Source organism: Podarcis erhardii, assembly GCF_964252035.2.
Source record: "Podarcis erhardii genome assembly, chromosome: 4".
NCBI lineage: Eukaryota > Metazoa > Chordata > Lepidosauria > Squamata > Lacertidae > Podarcis > Podarcis erhardii.
The window spans coordinates 4,963,144-4,980,281 of record NC_138508.1 but is presented as its reverse complement, the minus strand read 5'-3'; the positions used below and the strand labels follow the sequence as shown (position 1 = coordinate 4,980,281).

The 17,138-nt window shown below is 48.8% G+C and overlaps 1 protein-coding gene across 6 annotated transcripts in view; it reads right to left on the bottom strand.

The window, feature by feature from the left end:
* The window catches only part of LOC309340929 (uncharacterized protein), a 171,294-nt gene that overhangs the window by 17,317 nt on the left and 136,839 nt on the right, over positions 1 to 17,138 (bottom strand). The window contains exons 1-6 of one of the 6 annotated variants that reach the window (XR_014156140.1): positions 13,771 to 13,830; positions 12,597 to 13,089; positions 12,324 to 12,405; positions 11,957 to 12,039; positions 10,883 to 11,009; positions 6,202 to 8,606 (exon numbers count right to left, since the gene is read on the bottom strand). Coding sequence is in view for 5 of the 6 variants with exons in the window: in XM_081860180.1 (XP_081716306.1) it covers positions 6,355 to 8,606; positions 10,883 to 11,009; positions 11,957 to 12,039; positions 12,324 to 12,405; positions 12,597 to 12,998 (2,946 nt within the window). In the remaining variant the exon portion in view is untranslated. Of the gene's footprint in view, positions 1 to 6,149; positions 8,607 to 10,882; positions 11,010 to 11,956; positions 12,040 to 12,323; positions 12,406 to 12,596; positions 13,090 to 13,770; positions 13,831 to 17,138 lie in introns of those variants that run through there. The other 5 variants (XM_081860180.1, XM_081860183.1, XM_081860181.1 and 2 more) reach the window with 5 other exon arrangements.

Below are 17,138 nucleotides of genomic sequence, written 5' to 3'. Positions count from 1 at the left end.
GTCAGCAACCTTTTTCAGCCATGGGCTGGTCCACTGTCCCTCAGACCATGTGGGGGGCCAGACTATATGGGGGGGGGTGAACAAATTCCTATACCCCATGAATAACCCAGAGACGCATTTTAGATAAAAGGACACATTCTACTCATCTGAAAACACACTGATTCCTGAATCATCTGCAGGCCAGATTGAGAAGCTGATTGGGCCGCATCCAGCCCCCAGGCCTTAGCTTGCCTACCTCTGGCCTGGGGAGCCACATTCTGGTTGAAGGAGGCCAGGATTGGCCCCCAAGGCTTGGGCTGTCCCTCCTCCCCTGCCGTAGGACTTGGAATCCAGGAGAAAACTCTTGGAATAGCCTTGCCAGGTGCTCAGGGACGGACTCACCTGTCCCCATGTCCTTCTCTTTGCAGATGTGCTGCGGTTGCACATCCCTCCCCAGAGGTGAGTATTGGAGAGAACCAGAGCAGGGACTCAGACCTGCCCTCCTTGCCCCCCACTCGGCACTCTGGGATGTGGCGAAGCCCTCCCTTTGTGAGGAACTGATAGCCTGACTTTTGCCTTTCATCTGCTGGAGGAAGATCAGCTGTACCTGCCAGAGGTGATCCAGAGCTGCCAGGCAGCTCAGCTCAGGGGGCTCTGAACCTGAACCCTGAAGTGCTCCAAGCAGGAGGCGGCCAAAGCCATCCTGGTGAGTGATGGGTGGTGTGGGGAACCCCCATGGGGAAGTGGGGGAGGGAGGGGCTTTGGGGAAGGGGTTGTCCGTCTGCCGGAGAGGAGGACCTTACTGGCCTAGGTTCACGTATCCTGTTTAAAAGGGGAATCATCTGAGGGACTTCCTGTGAAAATCTGGGTCAGGAATGCTTTTCCTGGAATGGACAAACAAACAAGACGTAACCGGCTGTGCAGTCACATAAACAATAATCTTCTATATATTCTTATCACAATATCAAAGGTTTATCTTGCACATAAACAACACATAAAATGCAATAATATTGACGGATGTCCCAATAAATCAGTTCATTCATAAAGGCCAAATGTCTGCTAGTTTCTGTTCCACATATGTTCATAAAGTCCAAATTGGGGACTACTACAGTTCCACATTGTTGACAAGGTGTGATGGCCTGGGATTCAGACTCGGATGCTGAACCTGAGGGATCCCAGCCTGCACAGGATTCCCCACCACCATAACCAGCTGAGCCAGGGCTGGGGAATGAGCCTGAAGGGTCCTCATCTGTGCTGGATCCTCAGGTGCAGGCACCAGCTGAGTCTGCTCTGGCTCCTGAGGTGATGGAGGACCCATTGCCTGCAGGTGCTCCACTCTCAGCCCCATCAGAGAAAGCTGAGGTTGCCTCTGGGTCCGGTAACCCTCTAGCCACTCCTGAGCTGCAGAGGCTCAGGGTTAGAGAGGCGAGTCACCAGAGAATTGGGGACACCCTATGCCTCAGGGCAGATAAAAGCCGGCCAGCCCCAGTCCCAAGTTGCAGGAGCAACATTGTTGGTTGCTAGTTCCTGCCTGAGCTCCTGACCCGCCCTGGCTCCCTGCTTGCAAGCCTCTTCCTGACTTCACCCGACTCCCTGCCCTGCACCCAGCTTCAGCTACAACAGATTGCCTCCACGTTGCACCTTTGACCACGGACTGGACTTAGACCTCGCCTCTCGGGTAACCCACAGGACTGTAGCCTTATTGGACTTTACTGACTTGTAGGGTCTGTGTTGCTCCCGGACGGGAGGAAGGAAGTCAAATGACACCAAGGTTGATTCAAAGAAAGAGTTTATTCTGCTCTCCGGATAGCAGAAGGCACTTGTGTGGTCAGTCCACGGCAAGTCCAAAGAAATGAGAGATTCCATGCAGTATATATATCCTCCAGGCACCCTCTCCCCCCTTCCCCAGGAATCCAGCCACGTCAGCTTACACACGCAAGTTGACATCACAGATGTTCCTGCTCCGGTACTCTTAACCATAAAAGGGTTTTCCTTCCTGTACTCCTGACCATAAAAGGGTTTTCCTGTTCCTATACTCTTATCTTGGAGCAAAAGGTCACCAACTCTAAGAACACACTCTGGCGCTGTTCCCGGACTAGGTCTGTGCATCAGAGTGTGGTCAGGATGTAAGATAAGTGCCATCCCTGCTCCACTGGAACAGCCAAGGCCATCCTTGCTGTCACGGACTGATAAAGGAGGGGCTCTGAGCACTTGTTTATACAGCCCGGTTTTTGTTTATACATTGACTCAAAGCTCAAGCTAAGGAAAAATAGGGATTTTGGTGCCGATTCAAACTGCCTGCAGTGTCAGTTTTGGGTTTGCGAAACCCATTCCTTCAGGAACAGCACAGTTTGCTCCTGCCACACCCACATTCCCCCATTGTTGGGGTGCGTTCAGGAGGAACCAGAAGCCATGTCTGACCAGGCGACTACGCTGGTGGCATTGGCTCAGGGAAACCAGGTCTTGATCCACACCGTTCAGCAGCTAAGCAATGCAGTTTCAGTGCTTCAGCAGTGTTTCGATGCCTTACCAGCTCCTGGGGCCGATGTCCCAGCTTCTGGCAAGTACCCAGTGGCCCTGCCAGAGAAATTTGATGGGTCCCCAGCCAGCTTTCCCATGTTAAGCTGTATATTCAGGGGCGAGCCCAGAATTTCCCCGATGACCGCACCAAGGTGCACTTCCTGAACAGCTTGCTGAAGGACCGGGCGGCCAAGTGGGCATTGCCGCTGCCCCGGCAAGACTCTCCCTTGCTGACAGAGATACTGCACCAGCCGGCCATGATGGATTGCCCCGCCACGCTGGACACCCTCATTCAACGGAGCCTGCAGATAGACGATCGGTTGGAGGACCGTTGCCAGGCTCAGAGCCACCAGCACTCCCAGCTCCAGTCCTTCCCAGCAGTTCCACAGCTACAGCCAAGTCACTGAAGGAACCAATGCAGCTTGGGGCAGCACGGCCTCGCCTCTCCCCCTCGGAGAAGACTTGGCATCTGGAGGGGAACCTGTGTCTCTACTCTGGCAGGAGTGGACACTATGCCCAATCTTGTCCTGAGAAAACGCCAGCCACAGGGAAATGGCCAACCCCAGTAGCCGATGGCCCAGGCTACCTGGGGTCCCAAACATCGCATGGTGGGCACTCACCGGTGGAATTGCAACACCTCATGGTTCGGGTGCGTCTATATCCCCCTGGTGGGCCCTGGATTCTCACCCATGCTCTGGTAGATTCAGGGGCAACCCGTTCCTATATGGACTCTGCCTTAGCTGCCCATCATCAGGTCCCACTCCAGGACAAGCCAGAACCAGTACAGGTGGAGGCAATTGACGGACGGCTCTTCCACTCGGGGGCTGTTACTCAGGAGACTCAGCCCTTGGTCCTGTGCCACCAGCAGCACTGGGAGGTGCGCACCTTGGACATTGCCACCATGCCCCGGTTTCCCCTGGTGCTAGGGATGGACCGGCTGGAGTCTCACAATGTTCAGATCGACTGGGTCAATCAGACTGTGCGCTTCCCAAACCCGTGTCCCCATGCTCGTTCTGAGATGCTAGCGGCCACCCCCACAGGGTAAGCTGTGTCAACACTCCCTGCTGCTTACCAGAACTACCAAGAAGTGTTTGAGGAACATGGGGCAGACCAGCTGCCGCCTCATTGGTCTTTCGACTGCGGCATAGACCTCCAGCCTGGAGTGACCCTGCCTGTGAGCCGCCTGTACTGTCTTACGGAGCCAGAGCGCTAAGCCTTGTAGGACTTCCATCACAAGAACCTGGAGTACGGGTTCATTTGGCCCTCTACCTCGCCCTCCACCGCTCCAGTACTCTTCATTAAGAAGTGTGGGTAGCGTCGTCCCTGCCATGATTACCGGGCCCTGGATAAGATTATCATCCCAGACCGGTATCCCTTGCCCCTTATTGCAGAGTTGCTGGAGTGGGTGCAAGGGGCACAGATGTTCACCAAGATGGACCTTCGGGGAGCCTACAATTTGATTTGGATCGGAGCCGGGGATGAGTGGAAGACAGCATTTGGGACACAGTATGGGCAGTTCGAATACCTGGTAATGCCATTCGGGTTGTGCAATGCGCCTGCCGTGTACCAACGGTACATCAACCACGTGTTCCAGGACTTGCTAGACAAGTACAGTGGTACATCGCAAGACAAAATTAATTCGTTCTGCGAGTTTTTTCGTCTTGCGTATTTTTCGTCTTGCAAAGCACGGATTCCCATGGGTATTAACGGTTTTAAGAAAAAGGAAACAAACTTGCAAGATGTTTTCGTCTTGCGAAGCAAGCCCATAGGGAAATTCGTCTTGCGAAGCAGCTCAAAAAACGAAAAAATCTTTCGTCTTGCGAGTTTTTTGTCTTACAAGGCATTCGTCTTGTGAGGTACCTCTGTATGTGGTGGTGTACTTAGATGACATTCTGATTTACTCCCATGACCCAACTTGCCACCAGGGTCATGTCCGCTCCATGTTACAGCGCTTGCGGGAGCAACACCTGTATACTAAGCTCAGCAAGTGAAAGTTCCACCAGTGGTCAGTGGACGTCCTCGGTCACCAACTCTCCCCCTGATGGGGTGCAGATGGATCGTGGGAAGGTGGCAGCAGTTCAGGAGTGGGCGGCACCCCGGAAGCGCAAGGACCTACAGCGGTTCCTGGGGTTCGCCAACTATTACTGGACCTTCATTGTGGACTATGCTCACCGCGTCACCGCGCTGACCCGACTGCTGTGTCCCAAGACACCATTCTCTTGGGACAAGGAGGCAGAGGTGGTGTTTCAGGGGTTGAAAGCCTGTGTCCAGAGGGCGCCGCTTTTACAGCATCCTAATCCCACTCGTCCCTTCGTGGTGGAGACCGACGCCTCCAGTATGGCTCGTGGTGCCGTCTTGTCCCAGCAGCACGGTCCTGATGGGCTGCTGATACTCTGCGCCTACTATTCCTGCCAGCTTCTTCTGGCAGAGTGTAACTATACCGTGTGGGAGCAGGAACTACTGGCCATCAAGGTGGCCTTTGAGGTCTGGGGCCATCATCTTGAGGGGGCAAGACACCTGGTGGATGTGAGAACCGACCACCGGAACCTCAAGTACCTCCAGACTGGGTCGACCACTTGGCATTGGAGGAATTTGTTTACAACAACTCGGTGAACGCCTCCACCCAGCAGACCCTGTTCCAGGCCATGTACGGTTACCATCTACGTTTGTTCCCGGATGTGCTGCCAGCATCTGCTGACAGATTGGCTCCAGGAGCTCCAGTCTCAGCACCAACTATTGATGGAGCAACTGCACCAGGCCAAGGATGCGTACAAGGCCCAGGCCGACCGCCGCCACCAAGTGGGGCCGGAACTCCACATCGGTGAGCCATGGGGCTCTATAAATTCTAATTGGACTCTGTTGGAATTGGGCAAGTGTATCCAGGCTGCTATTAGCTTTTTGGTCCCTTAGGAACAACTGAGCAACTTCCCTAGAGTGGAAGACCAGAGCCTATAATAATAAAAATCCCATAGAAAGGCCAAGGCAAAGACTTCTCTCTCAAGAAATGTCCGAACCTGCGCCACTACAAGGTGACATGGTCAATATGAAAGCCCTACAGGGATTCACCAGGGATTGTTGCTGCTGTGATATGATGGAGGTGTGAGACCAGACGAGAGCTAGCTTTGACACCTGGAAACACACAAAAAAGGCAGAAACAAAACAAACTGCATTTTTCACTCATTATTTGACCTTCTCGCTAAGTGTAAAGCATAGACCCAAACTGCTAGAATGGCACAAGTAATTTAGTACAAAATGCAACACGAGTTATTTTTTATGTGATATCCTATGTCCAGCTATGTGCACTGCTACACCTGCAAATAGCCTTAAGAGGCCTGACATGCAAGTCTCTTAAGATTTACACGAAGGCATCCATTTACAACATACCAGGTTATTATTTGTGGGGCAATAATTTTTTAGAAAAAAATATTGCCCAAAGGGGGAATTGTTATAAGAATTTTTATGTGATTATATATATGTACCAAGCAAAAACATATATTTTAGGGGGGGGGCAAAGACCCCTAGGAATTTAAGAGTGGCTGTATTCCCTACACCCACAAGTCTCAGAATGCTTAGAACACAATATAAAAACACAACATAAAAACACAAAACATCACGTGTTAAAATAGCATTAGATGTTAATAAGAAAAAGGCCTGGTTAAAGGATTTGCCTGGCTCCTAAAGCTGTATAATGGTTTTTCCGACCTTTGTATGGATTCTTTTGTGGGAAGTGAGTTTAGAGCTAACAGTGAAGCTCTTTCCACATTCCACACACCAATAAGGTTTCTCCCCTGTATGAATTATTTGATGGGAGGTGAGAGAGGAGCTTTCAGTGAAGCTCTTTCCACATTCCACACACTAATAGGGTTTCTCCCCTGTATGAAGTCTCTGATGCCTAGTGAAACTGGAGTTATCAGTGAAGCTCTTTCCACATTCTACGCACTGATAGGATTTCTCCCCTGTATGAATTCTTTGATGGGAAGTGAGATGGGAGCTTTGACTGAAGCTCTTTCCACATTTTACACACTGATAGGGTTTCTCCCCTGTATGAATTCTTTGATGGGAAGTGAGAGAGGAGCTTTCAGTGAAGCTCTCTCCACATTCCACACACTGATAGGGTTTCTCCCCTGTATGAAGTCTCTGATGCCTAGTCAAACTGGAGCTATCAGTGAAGCTCTTTCCACATTCTACGCACTGATAGGGTTTCTCCCCTGTATGAATTCTCTGATGCTTAGTGAGATTGGAGCTTTGACTGAAACTCTTTCCACATTCCACACACTGATATGGTTTCTCCTCTGTATGAATTCTTTGATGGGAAGTGAGACTGTGGCTGTGAGTGAAGTTCTTTCCACATTCCACACACTGATAGGGTTTCTCCCCTGTATGAATTATTTGATGGGAAGTGAGACTGTGCCTGTGAGTGAAGCTCTTTCCACATTCCACACACTGATAGGGTTTCTCCTCTGTATGATTTCTGTGATGGGAAATGAGAGAGGAGCTACATGTGAAGCTCTTTCCACATTCCACACACTGATAGGGTTTCTCCCCTGTATGAATTCTTTCATGGGAAGTGAGAGAGGAGCTACATGTGAAGCTCTTTCCACATTCAACACACCGATAGGGTTTCTCCCCTGTATGAATTCTTTGATGGGAAGTGAGACTGTGGCTGTGAGTGAAGCTCTTTCCACATTCCACACACTGATAGGGTTTCTCCCCTGTATGAATTCTTTGATGGGAAGTGAGACTGTGCCTGTGAGTGAAGCTCTTTCCACATTCCACACACTGATAGGGTTTCTCCCCTGTATGAATTCTGTGATGGGAAGTGAGATCGGAGTTTCTAATGAAGCTTTTCCCACATTCTGCACACTGATAGGGTTTCTCCCCTGTATGAATTCTTAGATGGGAAGTGAGAGAGGAGCTATCAGTGAAGCTCTTTCCACATTCCACACACTGATAGGGTTTCTCTCCTGTATGAATTCTTCGATGGGAAGTGAGACTGGAGATCTGACTGAAGCTCTTTCCACATTCCACACACTGATAGGGTTTCTCCCCTTTATGAATTCTTTGATGAGAAGTGAGAGAGGAGCTCTGACTGAAGCTCTTTCCACATTCTACGCACGGATAGGGTTTCTCCCCTGTATGAATTCTTTGATGGGAAGTGAGATGGGAGCTATGAGTGAAGCTCTTTCCACATTCCACACACTGATAGGGTTTCTCCCCTGTATGAATTCTTTGATGGGAAGTGAGATTGGAGCTCCGACTGAAGCGCTTTCCACATTCCACACACTGATAGGGTTTCTCCCCTGTATGAGTTCTTTGATGGTAAGTGAGAGAGGAGCTATCAGTGAAGCTCTTTCCACATTCCACACACTGATAAGGTTTCTCCTCTATATGAATTCTTTGATGGGAAGTGAGATCGGAGCTCTTCCTGAAGCTCTTTCCACATTCCACACACTGATAGGGTTTCTCCCCTGTATGAATTCTTTGATGGGAAGTGAGATTGGAGCTCTGACTGAAGCTCTTTCCACATTCCATACACTGATAGGGTTTCTCCCCTGTATGAATTCTTTGATGGGAAGTGAGAGTGGAGCTATCAGTGAAACTCTTTCCACATTCCACACACTGATAGGGTTTCTCCCCTATATGAATTCTTTGATGAGAAGTGAGATCGGAGCTCTTTCTGAAGCTCTTTCCACATTCCATACACTGATAGGGTTTCTCCCCTGTATGAATTCTTTGATGGGAAGTTAGAGAGGAGCTATGAGTGAAGCTCTTTCCACATTCCACACACTGATAGGGTTTCTCCCCTGTATGAATTCTTTGATGGGACGTGAGAGAGGAGCTATGAGTGAAGCTCTTTCCACATTCCACACACTGATAGGTTTTCTCCCCTGTATGAATTCTTTGATGGGAAGTGAGAGAGGAGCTATGAGTGAAGCTCTTTTCACATCCCATGCACTGATAGAGTTTCTTTCCAATGAGATTTTGTTGATGGGAAGTGGAATTGGAGCTCTGACTGCAGCTTTCTCCACACTCCAAATTTTTTTGTGACTTCTCTCTGGGGATTTTTTCGTGGTCACCTTTGTTCTCGATTTCCAATTCATCACAATCTGCAATGGAGACAAAAAGGGATTAGAGCCTCAGGAGCAAACGGAGAAGAACTGAAGGGAGTTGCGTGTGTGTTCATTACCTGTGTTGTTTGTTTAATATGAGATTCGGATGAGTTGTTGAATGTGGCTTTTTTATATAAAGCAGTGGTCAAAATTGTGAAAGACTTTTGGAAAAAATGTATGTGAGAGTTTTGATGGCTTATAATACCACTTCATTTGGAGTAATGTCATAAAATTATATATCAATGGAAAGATAATTCGATCAAGAATGCAATCAAGAATGCAATCCAACAAAGTTTGTTCAATTACCCATATTCTATCAAACGTTATAGCCAATAACCAAAAAAGGAAGCACAACTTGCTTTGGTTGACTATTTTCAGTGTGTTATGTGATTGCTATCAAGTTGGTTGGTTTTTTGTTTTCTTTCATTTCGTGAGGGTGTAAGACATAAAAAAATTATAGAAATGGCACAAAGAGTTGAATGGTCCCCAGAAAGTGATGTAAGATTGTACTATTAAGTGAACAAGGCTACAGTTATGAAGAAATTAGAAGAGAGATTGGGGAAAACTTAACCAAAGTTGGCCTTCATATATTTTTGAAGAGGTATAAGGAGACTCAGTCACTACAAAAGTGACGATGGACCAGTGGAGAGACTGTGCCTACATGACAGAAAAAAATCTTCTGGGTGTATACAAGATGTCATGGCGCAATGTAATGTGAAGTTGAGTGCAAGGACTGGTCTAAATGTTAGAATTCTAAGGAAAAAGCCATTGTTATCTCTCAAGCAAAAGTTGAAAAGATTAAACCCATGTTAACTGGACAGCGGAACAATGGGACACTACCTTGCTTGGTAGTGATGGCATGAAATACGCAAGTTTCTTTAACTGGGCAAGAGGAGAAGAATCAGAGAAGATTTACATCCTACTTGCATTACACCGTCTGTGAAACACCCAGACAGTGTGATGATCTGGGGTCAAGCAAAAGGTGTGGGCAGAATTTGCGTCATTAATGGGAATATAAATGCGGAAAAATGCATAAACGAAATACGTGAGCCCAAACTGAAGTGTTCCGCAGGTGATCTTTTCCCAGATACTGAAGCATTTATATATTTTCAACAGGATTCAGCTCTATGTCGTGTTGCTGCTGTGTGCAAAAGGTGTATTCGAGATAATGATATTTCACTGCTGCAATGGCCTGGGAATAGCCCACACTTTAACCCAATCAGAAATCTATGGAGCCAACTAAAGAAACTTGTTAGCCAGAAGCAACCCAGCAATAAAGCTCAATTAACAGAGGCCATAATTCAGTCTTGGTTTCCCATTATTACAGCTGCAGAACTAAAGTCTTGGTTCACTTCAAGTGAAGGCGTTGTAAGGCCGTAATTAAAGCTAAAGGTTACCAATGGTTACCAAAGGTTTCACGTTTTCTCTTTATGACTGCTGTTCTAATAAATACTCCTTCATCAAAGTCATTGCATTACATTCTTCATTAAATTATCTTTCCATTGCTATATAATTTTATGTTATTACTCCACACAAAAGTAGTGTTATGAGCCATCACACCTCAGAAATACACTTTTCACAAAAGGTTTCCATATTTTGGCCAATAGTATAAGTTGTTCATTGTAAAGTTAATGTTCTTTTTATATGGGATCAGATTATTATTATTATTTATGTTTCATTTTTATATGTGTGTTTTGGAAGCTGCCCAGAGTGGCTGGGGGAATGGAGCCAGATGGGCAGGGTATAAACAAAAATTATTATTATTACTACAGTGGTACCTTGATTTAAGAACAGTCCTGTTCCGGAAAAGATTAAGTTTGTAAACCGAGGTACCACTGTATCCTCATCATCATCATCATCACCACTGCTACTTCTACCTGAAATTCAATAAGTCTAGCTCTTCTTCTCTGGGATGAATTTTGTTTGGCCCAGTCATGGTATCCCCTCCATCTCCAATGTCAGTCGTCTCTTTGGTCAACCAAGGCCGGCAGGAGCAAAAACAAAAACAAATCTACTATCTTTCCTAACAATTCTGAAGCTGACATTTAAGATGGCCTGGGCAGTTGAGACCAGCCCAATCCTGGTAGAAAAAGGAATAATTTGAGGAAGATTGTTCAAAGAAAAAACTGTAATTTACAGTTAATTGTGGGGGTGTTAGGTTCCCAGGTGTTATAGGGGCCACTATTGAGCTCTGTGAAAATATATGAGGTTGGTCACATAGAGGTATTTTTTGTATTTCCAGGCAGATATGACGATCCCACAGGGAGCCTTACCAAGAGAGGCCACAATCCCACGATTCTCCTCCATGACGTCCTTATGCAGAGCTCTCTGGTCAGGATCCAGCAACGCCCACTCCTCGTCCGTGAAACGAACAGTGACATCTTCAAAGCACACTGGACCCTAAAAGAAAAAGGGAAATGTCCTCCTCTGAGACAGCAGAAATATGATCAGGCCCACAATGCTCTGTTGTTTCCTTCCTGTAAATTGCGGTGTTGTTTAAATAGGATTGCTTCGCTGCACATTTTATTTATGGATGCTTATTTTAATCTGCGTTTTAATCATGGGAATTCATCTTTGTGCAAATAGGTGGTACTCCTCCTTGTGTTTTCCACATTATTCTGCCTATGCAAGCATTCTAGCTTCCCTGATGGAAGGATCCACTTTCTCCTCTCCTCCTGGGCTGTTCTGGGAAGGTTCCCTCCCAATGCCCTAGAGCCAAATTCAAGGGGTTCATGGGGGCATGGAGAAGGGGGGGGAATTGGAGGCAGGCCCCATTTTGCAGCCGATGGGGCTGGTGAGGTGAATCCAGGCCACTATTTGTTCTCATTTGTCCACTGCTTAGAAACCTATTTTTGCATTCTGTTATCAATCTAGAAATAAAATAAGCCTCTGTTGGATGGCCATCTGTCTTGGATGATCTAGCAGAGATTCCTGCATTGCAGGGGGTCTCCTGGCTCTGAGAGACAAGCAGGGAGGGTGGCTTCTGGCAGAAGGAGAGGGAGCCACCGGTGGCTCCTCCTTCTCCTGACTCACCTCAGCCTCTCGACCTTCCTCTCCCACTCACCACCTTCCTCTTCTGCCTCTGATTCTGCACTGCATTCTGCCACAGAGTCTCCCAGCTCACTAAGCCCTGTTTCCCCTTCGGCTTCTGACACCTCCTCTTCCCAGTCTTTTCCCTCTTCTACCTCAAACCGCTCATCCTTCCTCCACCTCCAGTCCTTAGGCTCTGAGCCGTTTTCCCTTCCTGGTTCCCCGGCTGCTTCCTCCCACCATTCCTCTGTGCCCAACCAGTCCATGACATTGCTCCATCCCTTGGCCTCTGTCCCCACAAGGCAGCTTCCCCTGACCTGATCTGGTTCCACAGCCGCTGCTTCCCTTCTGCCCCCATGAAAAGGTGGATCAGGAGGTCTTGCCGGCATCCTTCTGCCACCTGCAAGAGAAAAAAGGTAAGCAGGACGCCAGGAGTGCCTGCATCTCTCACAGGTGAAACAGGGCATCTCTAACTACAGATGGGCCTTTGAGAAATCCTTACCTGCTGAGTGCATTTGGACGTCTGTGCCCATTTCATATGTTTGTTTGTGCAGAAATACATCTCCCCTCCTCTGGATTATTGTTCCCAACTGTCTCCCCCCAAAACAAGATGAAAAGAACCCTCAGATGAGTTGGGAAACCAACAGAATGAGACCAGTGGAGAAAAACCACCTTCCTCCTTACCCAGTGGCCTCTCTCTGGTGTCCAACGGAGGCCTCTCTGCCTCACAGGAATCCAGGTCCATTTCTGCAAAGAGATCCTTTCCCTGAAAAAGAAACAAGGATTCAAAACAGAGAATGGTGAGAAATACTAGAAAGAGAATGACAAAGACTTGAAGGGTGTGAGATCTCATTCCATGGATGCTTTCCCAGAAAAAGGATGGGCCATCAGCAGACCATTATGGGTTGTTTTCTGTTTGGAGCCCCTTGGGAGTATCCAGAGGAAAGTCTCTCTCACCTGCTTTCTCTCCTCTGCCTGACTCAGGAGGAAACCTTCAGCCAGGGCCACCGCCTGGGAACTGGTCTCCGCTCCGCATTCCCTCACCCAGCTCTCCATCTCCGGGGGAAGGAGAGCCAGGAACTGCTCCAAGATCACCAGGTCCAGCATCTCAGCTTTCGTGTGCCTTTCTGGCTTCAGCCACTGACGGTCAAGGTGGTAGAGTCGGCTGCAAACCTCTCGGGGTCCTTTGGCCTCCTGGCAGCAGAACTGCCTCAACTGCTGGCTCTGCACCTCTGAGCGGAGGGTGTCCTCCTCACCATGGATCTTCTGCACAGAGTTTTCCCAGAATCCCTCACTGCTCCCAGTTTGGCTTGCATGGCCTCTTCCTGTTCCAGGGCCAGCTGAGTCTTGCTCATCCATCTGTGCACTCAGGAAGCCTCTGAGAGATCGGAAGGAACCCTTTGGTCTTCTGCCAAGTTCTGCCCGTCTAAATGAGAAGCTCTAGCAAATCCTACAAAGCAAATACATTGTTCTGTTACAGAATTTGTAGGACAGGGGGGAAAAATGGTTCCCTGAGCAAGCATGGATGAGTCTTGCTGGGAACAAGGGCTGAAGTGCACTGCATCCCAGACCGTGAGCTATCTTTTTGAAAAGAAAGAGGAGGAGGAAGAGGAGAAGAAATAAGTCTCTAGACTTCAAGCAATGCAGAATGTGGAGGCAACGGAAGGGATTTCTGTCAGATTAATCAACCTGGTTTCTGCTGCCTCCCAGTCAATGCATGAAGTCAGAACCGAATGACAAGGGAGTCATTTGTATCTTGTGATAAATGGATGCTTTTCTCTAGTGGGGGTCCTCAGGAGTTGCCATTTGCACATGTTTCCTCTGCACATGTTACCATTTGCAGATGTTTCCTCTGTTGTGCAATGAGGCTGAGCGATGTCACACAGAGTTAAATCCTAGGGACTCCTTTGTTTTAAAAAGGGAGATTTCGTGGGAGTCAGGGATCCTCTGATCTGCAGGAAGGAGGGTGTTGCAGACCTGGCCCCTCCCTGGCAGGACCCTCTCCTCCTCCCTGACTTGGGGTCCCCCCTTGCAGGAGCAGATCCGGCCCCCCAGGCATCCTCCCCTGCTGCAGCCCAGGGACCCCCCCTCCCCCCACTGCACCCTCTGGGGGGAGAGAGAGGAGACTCACCAGATCCCAGGAGGGGACAGCGAGGCAGCCCTTGCAGGAGAGACCCCAAAGCAGGAAAGGACTGCGGGGGGAGGGGCCTTGGCTCGGGAGGACCTGGCCCCCCCTTGCTTCCTGGCCTCTCTAGGAAGGCAGCTCACTTCCCTTTAACCCTTGCAAAGCCGAGTCCACCCAGCTCAGCCCTCTCTCCCTTTGCAGAACCTCAGATTCTTATTATTTCTTATGGATTTAGGGGGGCAGCTTCCCAGATGCCCAGATATCCTTTTGGGGGTGAGGCTCCTGGTTGGACTCTGAGCATCTCCCTCCCTTGGCCAGAAACCAGAGGAAGAGCCTGCAGGGAAAAGGGCTTTGCAGGAGGCAAGGAAGCTCCTCCTGGAATTCAGGAGTGGAGAGAGAGGAGGGGATCCCAGGGTCATCTAGTCCAACCCAAAGCAAGAGGGGGCCGGGTCTAGTTCCCGAAACAGGCAGCCCTGTTGAGGGAAGCTTTCAATGTTTAATAGGTTATTGTATTTTAGTGTTTGATTGGAAGCCGCCCAGAGTGGCTGGGGAGGCCCAGCCAGATGGGCAGGGTATAAATAATAAATTATTATTATTATTATTATTATTATTATTATTATTATTATTATTATTACAACCCCCAGCAATGCAGGAATCTCAGCTAAATCATCCATGGCAGATGGCCGTCCGATCTCTGCTGAGAAACCTCCAAGGAAGGCGAGTCCCCCACCTCCCAAGGGAGACCTTTCCCCTGCCCAACTGCTCTTAGATGACCCTCAAGGCAGCGGGTCCTGAGTTCTAGCCCTGCATAAACAATCGCACTGGCTGCCAAGGAGGAACCCAGCGAAGTTCAAAAGAAATAAATCCTATTCTCATCATAAATGAGTAATACTTTCTTATGAACGTTTATGCACGCAACAAAAGTATGCCATGTCAGGTCCCGCAGGGCACTAGTCTCTTGTGGCAGACCGTTCCACCAGATTGGAGCCGCGGCCGAGAAAGCCCTGGCTCTAGTTGAGGCCAGCCTAACCTCTCTGTGGCCTGGGATCTTCAGGATGTTTTTATTTGCAGACCGTAAGTTCTTCTGTGGGACATACCAGGAGAGGCGGTCCCGTAGGTACGAGGGTCCTAGGCCATATAGGGCTTTAAAGGTTAAAAGCAGCACCTTAAACCTGATCCTGTACTCCACTGGGAGCCAGTGCAGCTGGTATAGTACCGGGTGAATGTGATCTCACAGCGAGAACCCCATAAGGAGTCTTGCCACAGCATTCTGCACCCGCTGGAGTTTCTGGGTCAGTCTCAAGGGCAGCCCCACGTAGAGCGAGTTACAATAATCCAGTCTGGAGGTGACCGTTGCGTGGATCACAGTGGCTAGGTCAGGGCAAGAGAGATAAGGGGCCAACTGCTTAGCTTGGCGGAGATGAAAAAATGCCGCCTTTGTTATAGCTGTAATCTGCGCCTCCATAGAGAGGGAGGTATCTGTAGTGGTTCTAGCGGTTGCTCGTGTATAAATCGGTGCCACACCTGGCTGGGTTGCCTGAGTGAACCCATTCTGTCCGGACAGCCACTCACCCGTGGCTGTCTCAATCGCTTGCAGAATCCGTCAGTGGGCGTTTCTTGAACTTCTTCCAGCAAAGAAGCTCTTTGACGCCCAGTCTCCTCCTACTCTCTCTGCGCGGAAGCCTTCTGCGCAGGGAGGGTGTGGGCAGTGGAGGACCCGTGCTCTCCCTGCTGGTCTCCGGCGAGGAGTCATGGAGCCACCTCGCCGATTCCCCCATCTGCCCCCCTTCTCCACTAGTGTTACGCTGATTTCCTTCCCCAGAAGATGAGCTGCTTCTCTCCCTCCCAGTACGCTCTCCAGAATCCCTCTGGAGCCCTCCCTCTCCCTCTGGCTCCGATGGCAGTTCCCTGACAGTATCGAAGATTACACCCAAACTCTTAACGGACGATGCTGGCACCAATTGCACCCCCGCAAGAGATGGGAGTTGCCCCCTCAATCCCATATCGCCCCGTCCCAGCCAGAGGACCTCTGTCTTCGAAGGATTCAACTTCAACCGGCTCCCACGTAACCATCCAGCCACAGCTTCCAGACATCTGGTCAGTGTGTCTGGGACCGAGTCAGGATGGCCATCCATCAACAGATAGAGTTGGGCATCATCGGCATACTGATGGCAACCCAGCCCAAAACTCCGGACAAGCTGGGCGAGGGGGCGCATAAAGATGTTAAAAAGCATCGGGGAGAGTATCGCACCCTGAGGCACTCCACACACCAAGGAGTGGCGCGATGACAATTCCCCCCCAAGCGCCACCCTCTGTCCCCGACCAGAGAGAAATGAGCGCAGCCATTGAAGGACTGTGCCCTGGATCCCCACGTCGGCAAGGCGGTGGTCCAGGAGTTCGCGATCGACCATGTCGAAGGCTGCTGACAGGTCTAGAAGAATCAGCAGCCCCGACCCGCCTCAATCCAGCTGCCTGCGGAGATCATCTGTTAGGGCGACCAGAGCCGTCTCGTTCCCATGACCAGCGCGGAAGCCGGACTGGAATGGATCGAGAGCCGATGTTTCATCCAGAAACCTACCAAGCTGTTCAGCAACAGCTCTCTCAATCACCTTTTTTAATAATAATAATAATAATAATAATTATTATTATTATTATTATTAACCGGTGAATCAAATCAAATCAAATCACATCACATAAATTCCGAATTACAGAGCCAAATTTTAAATTTTGTTGAGGGGACCCATATTTCAAGATCCGAAGGGGGATTCTGATCATCTTCTTGCTACTGCGTTAATGTCCAAATCAGTCCAAACAAAGTTCATAATTCTATCCAGTCTTACCTTGCTGTTTCCGCATCACATCTTGTTCATATATTTTCTCTTTTTTCTTTATGATCTCTTCTGATAGTCTCCTTAAGCAGATAAACACCAATAATAATCCTGTGTGAATTTTTCCGTTCTTCCAATCCTCAAATCGAGATGGTTTCCATATATCATCGCCTTCATAGATAACGGCGCTCTTTCCATCATTAATTACAGAACTGTCATTCTTAAGTCCCACTGAGGAGTTTCACCCACAATATAAAAACAGCTCTATTTCTCTATTTCTCCTCTCAGACTTAAGTCCTCCGACAGAACTTCCCAATATGGCAACGGCATTTTTAACTGCGTCATTCCAAAGCCCTTTTACATACCACGCTCTTCTTAAAGCATGCTTTGGTTCGAAAGTTTATCTCCACACAGTCTTAAATCCACAGCTTGAGTCCTTAACACGACATTTCTGACTTGTGAGGGGGGGATTCTTGTTTAATCACATAAAAGAAAGAAAGGAAGGTTTCCCCCCCCCTCCCTCATCAGTCCCTTTGCCATACTGAG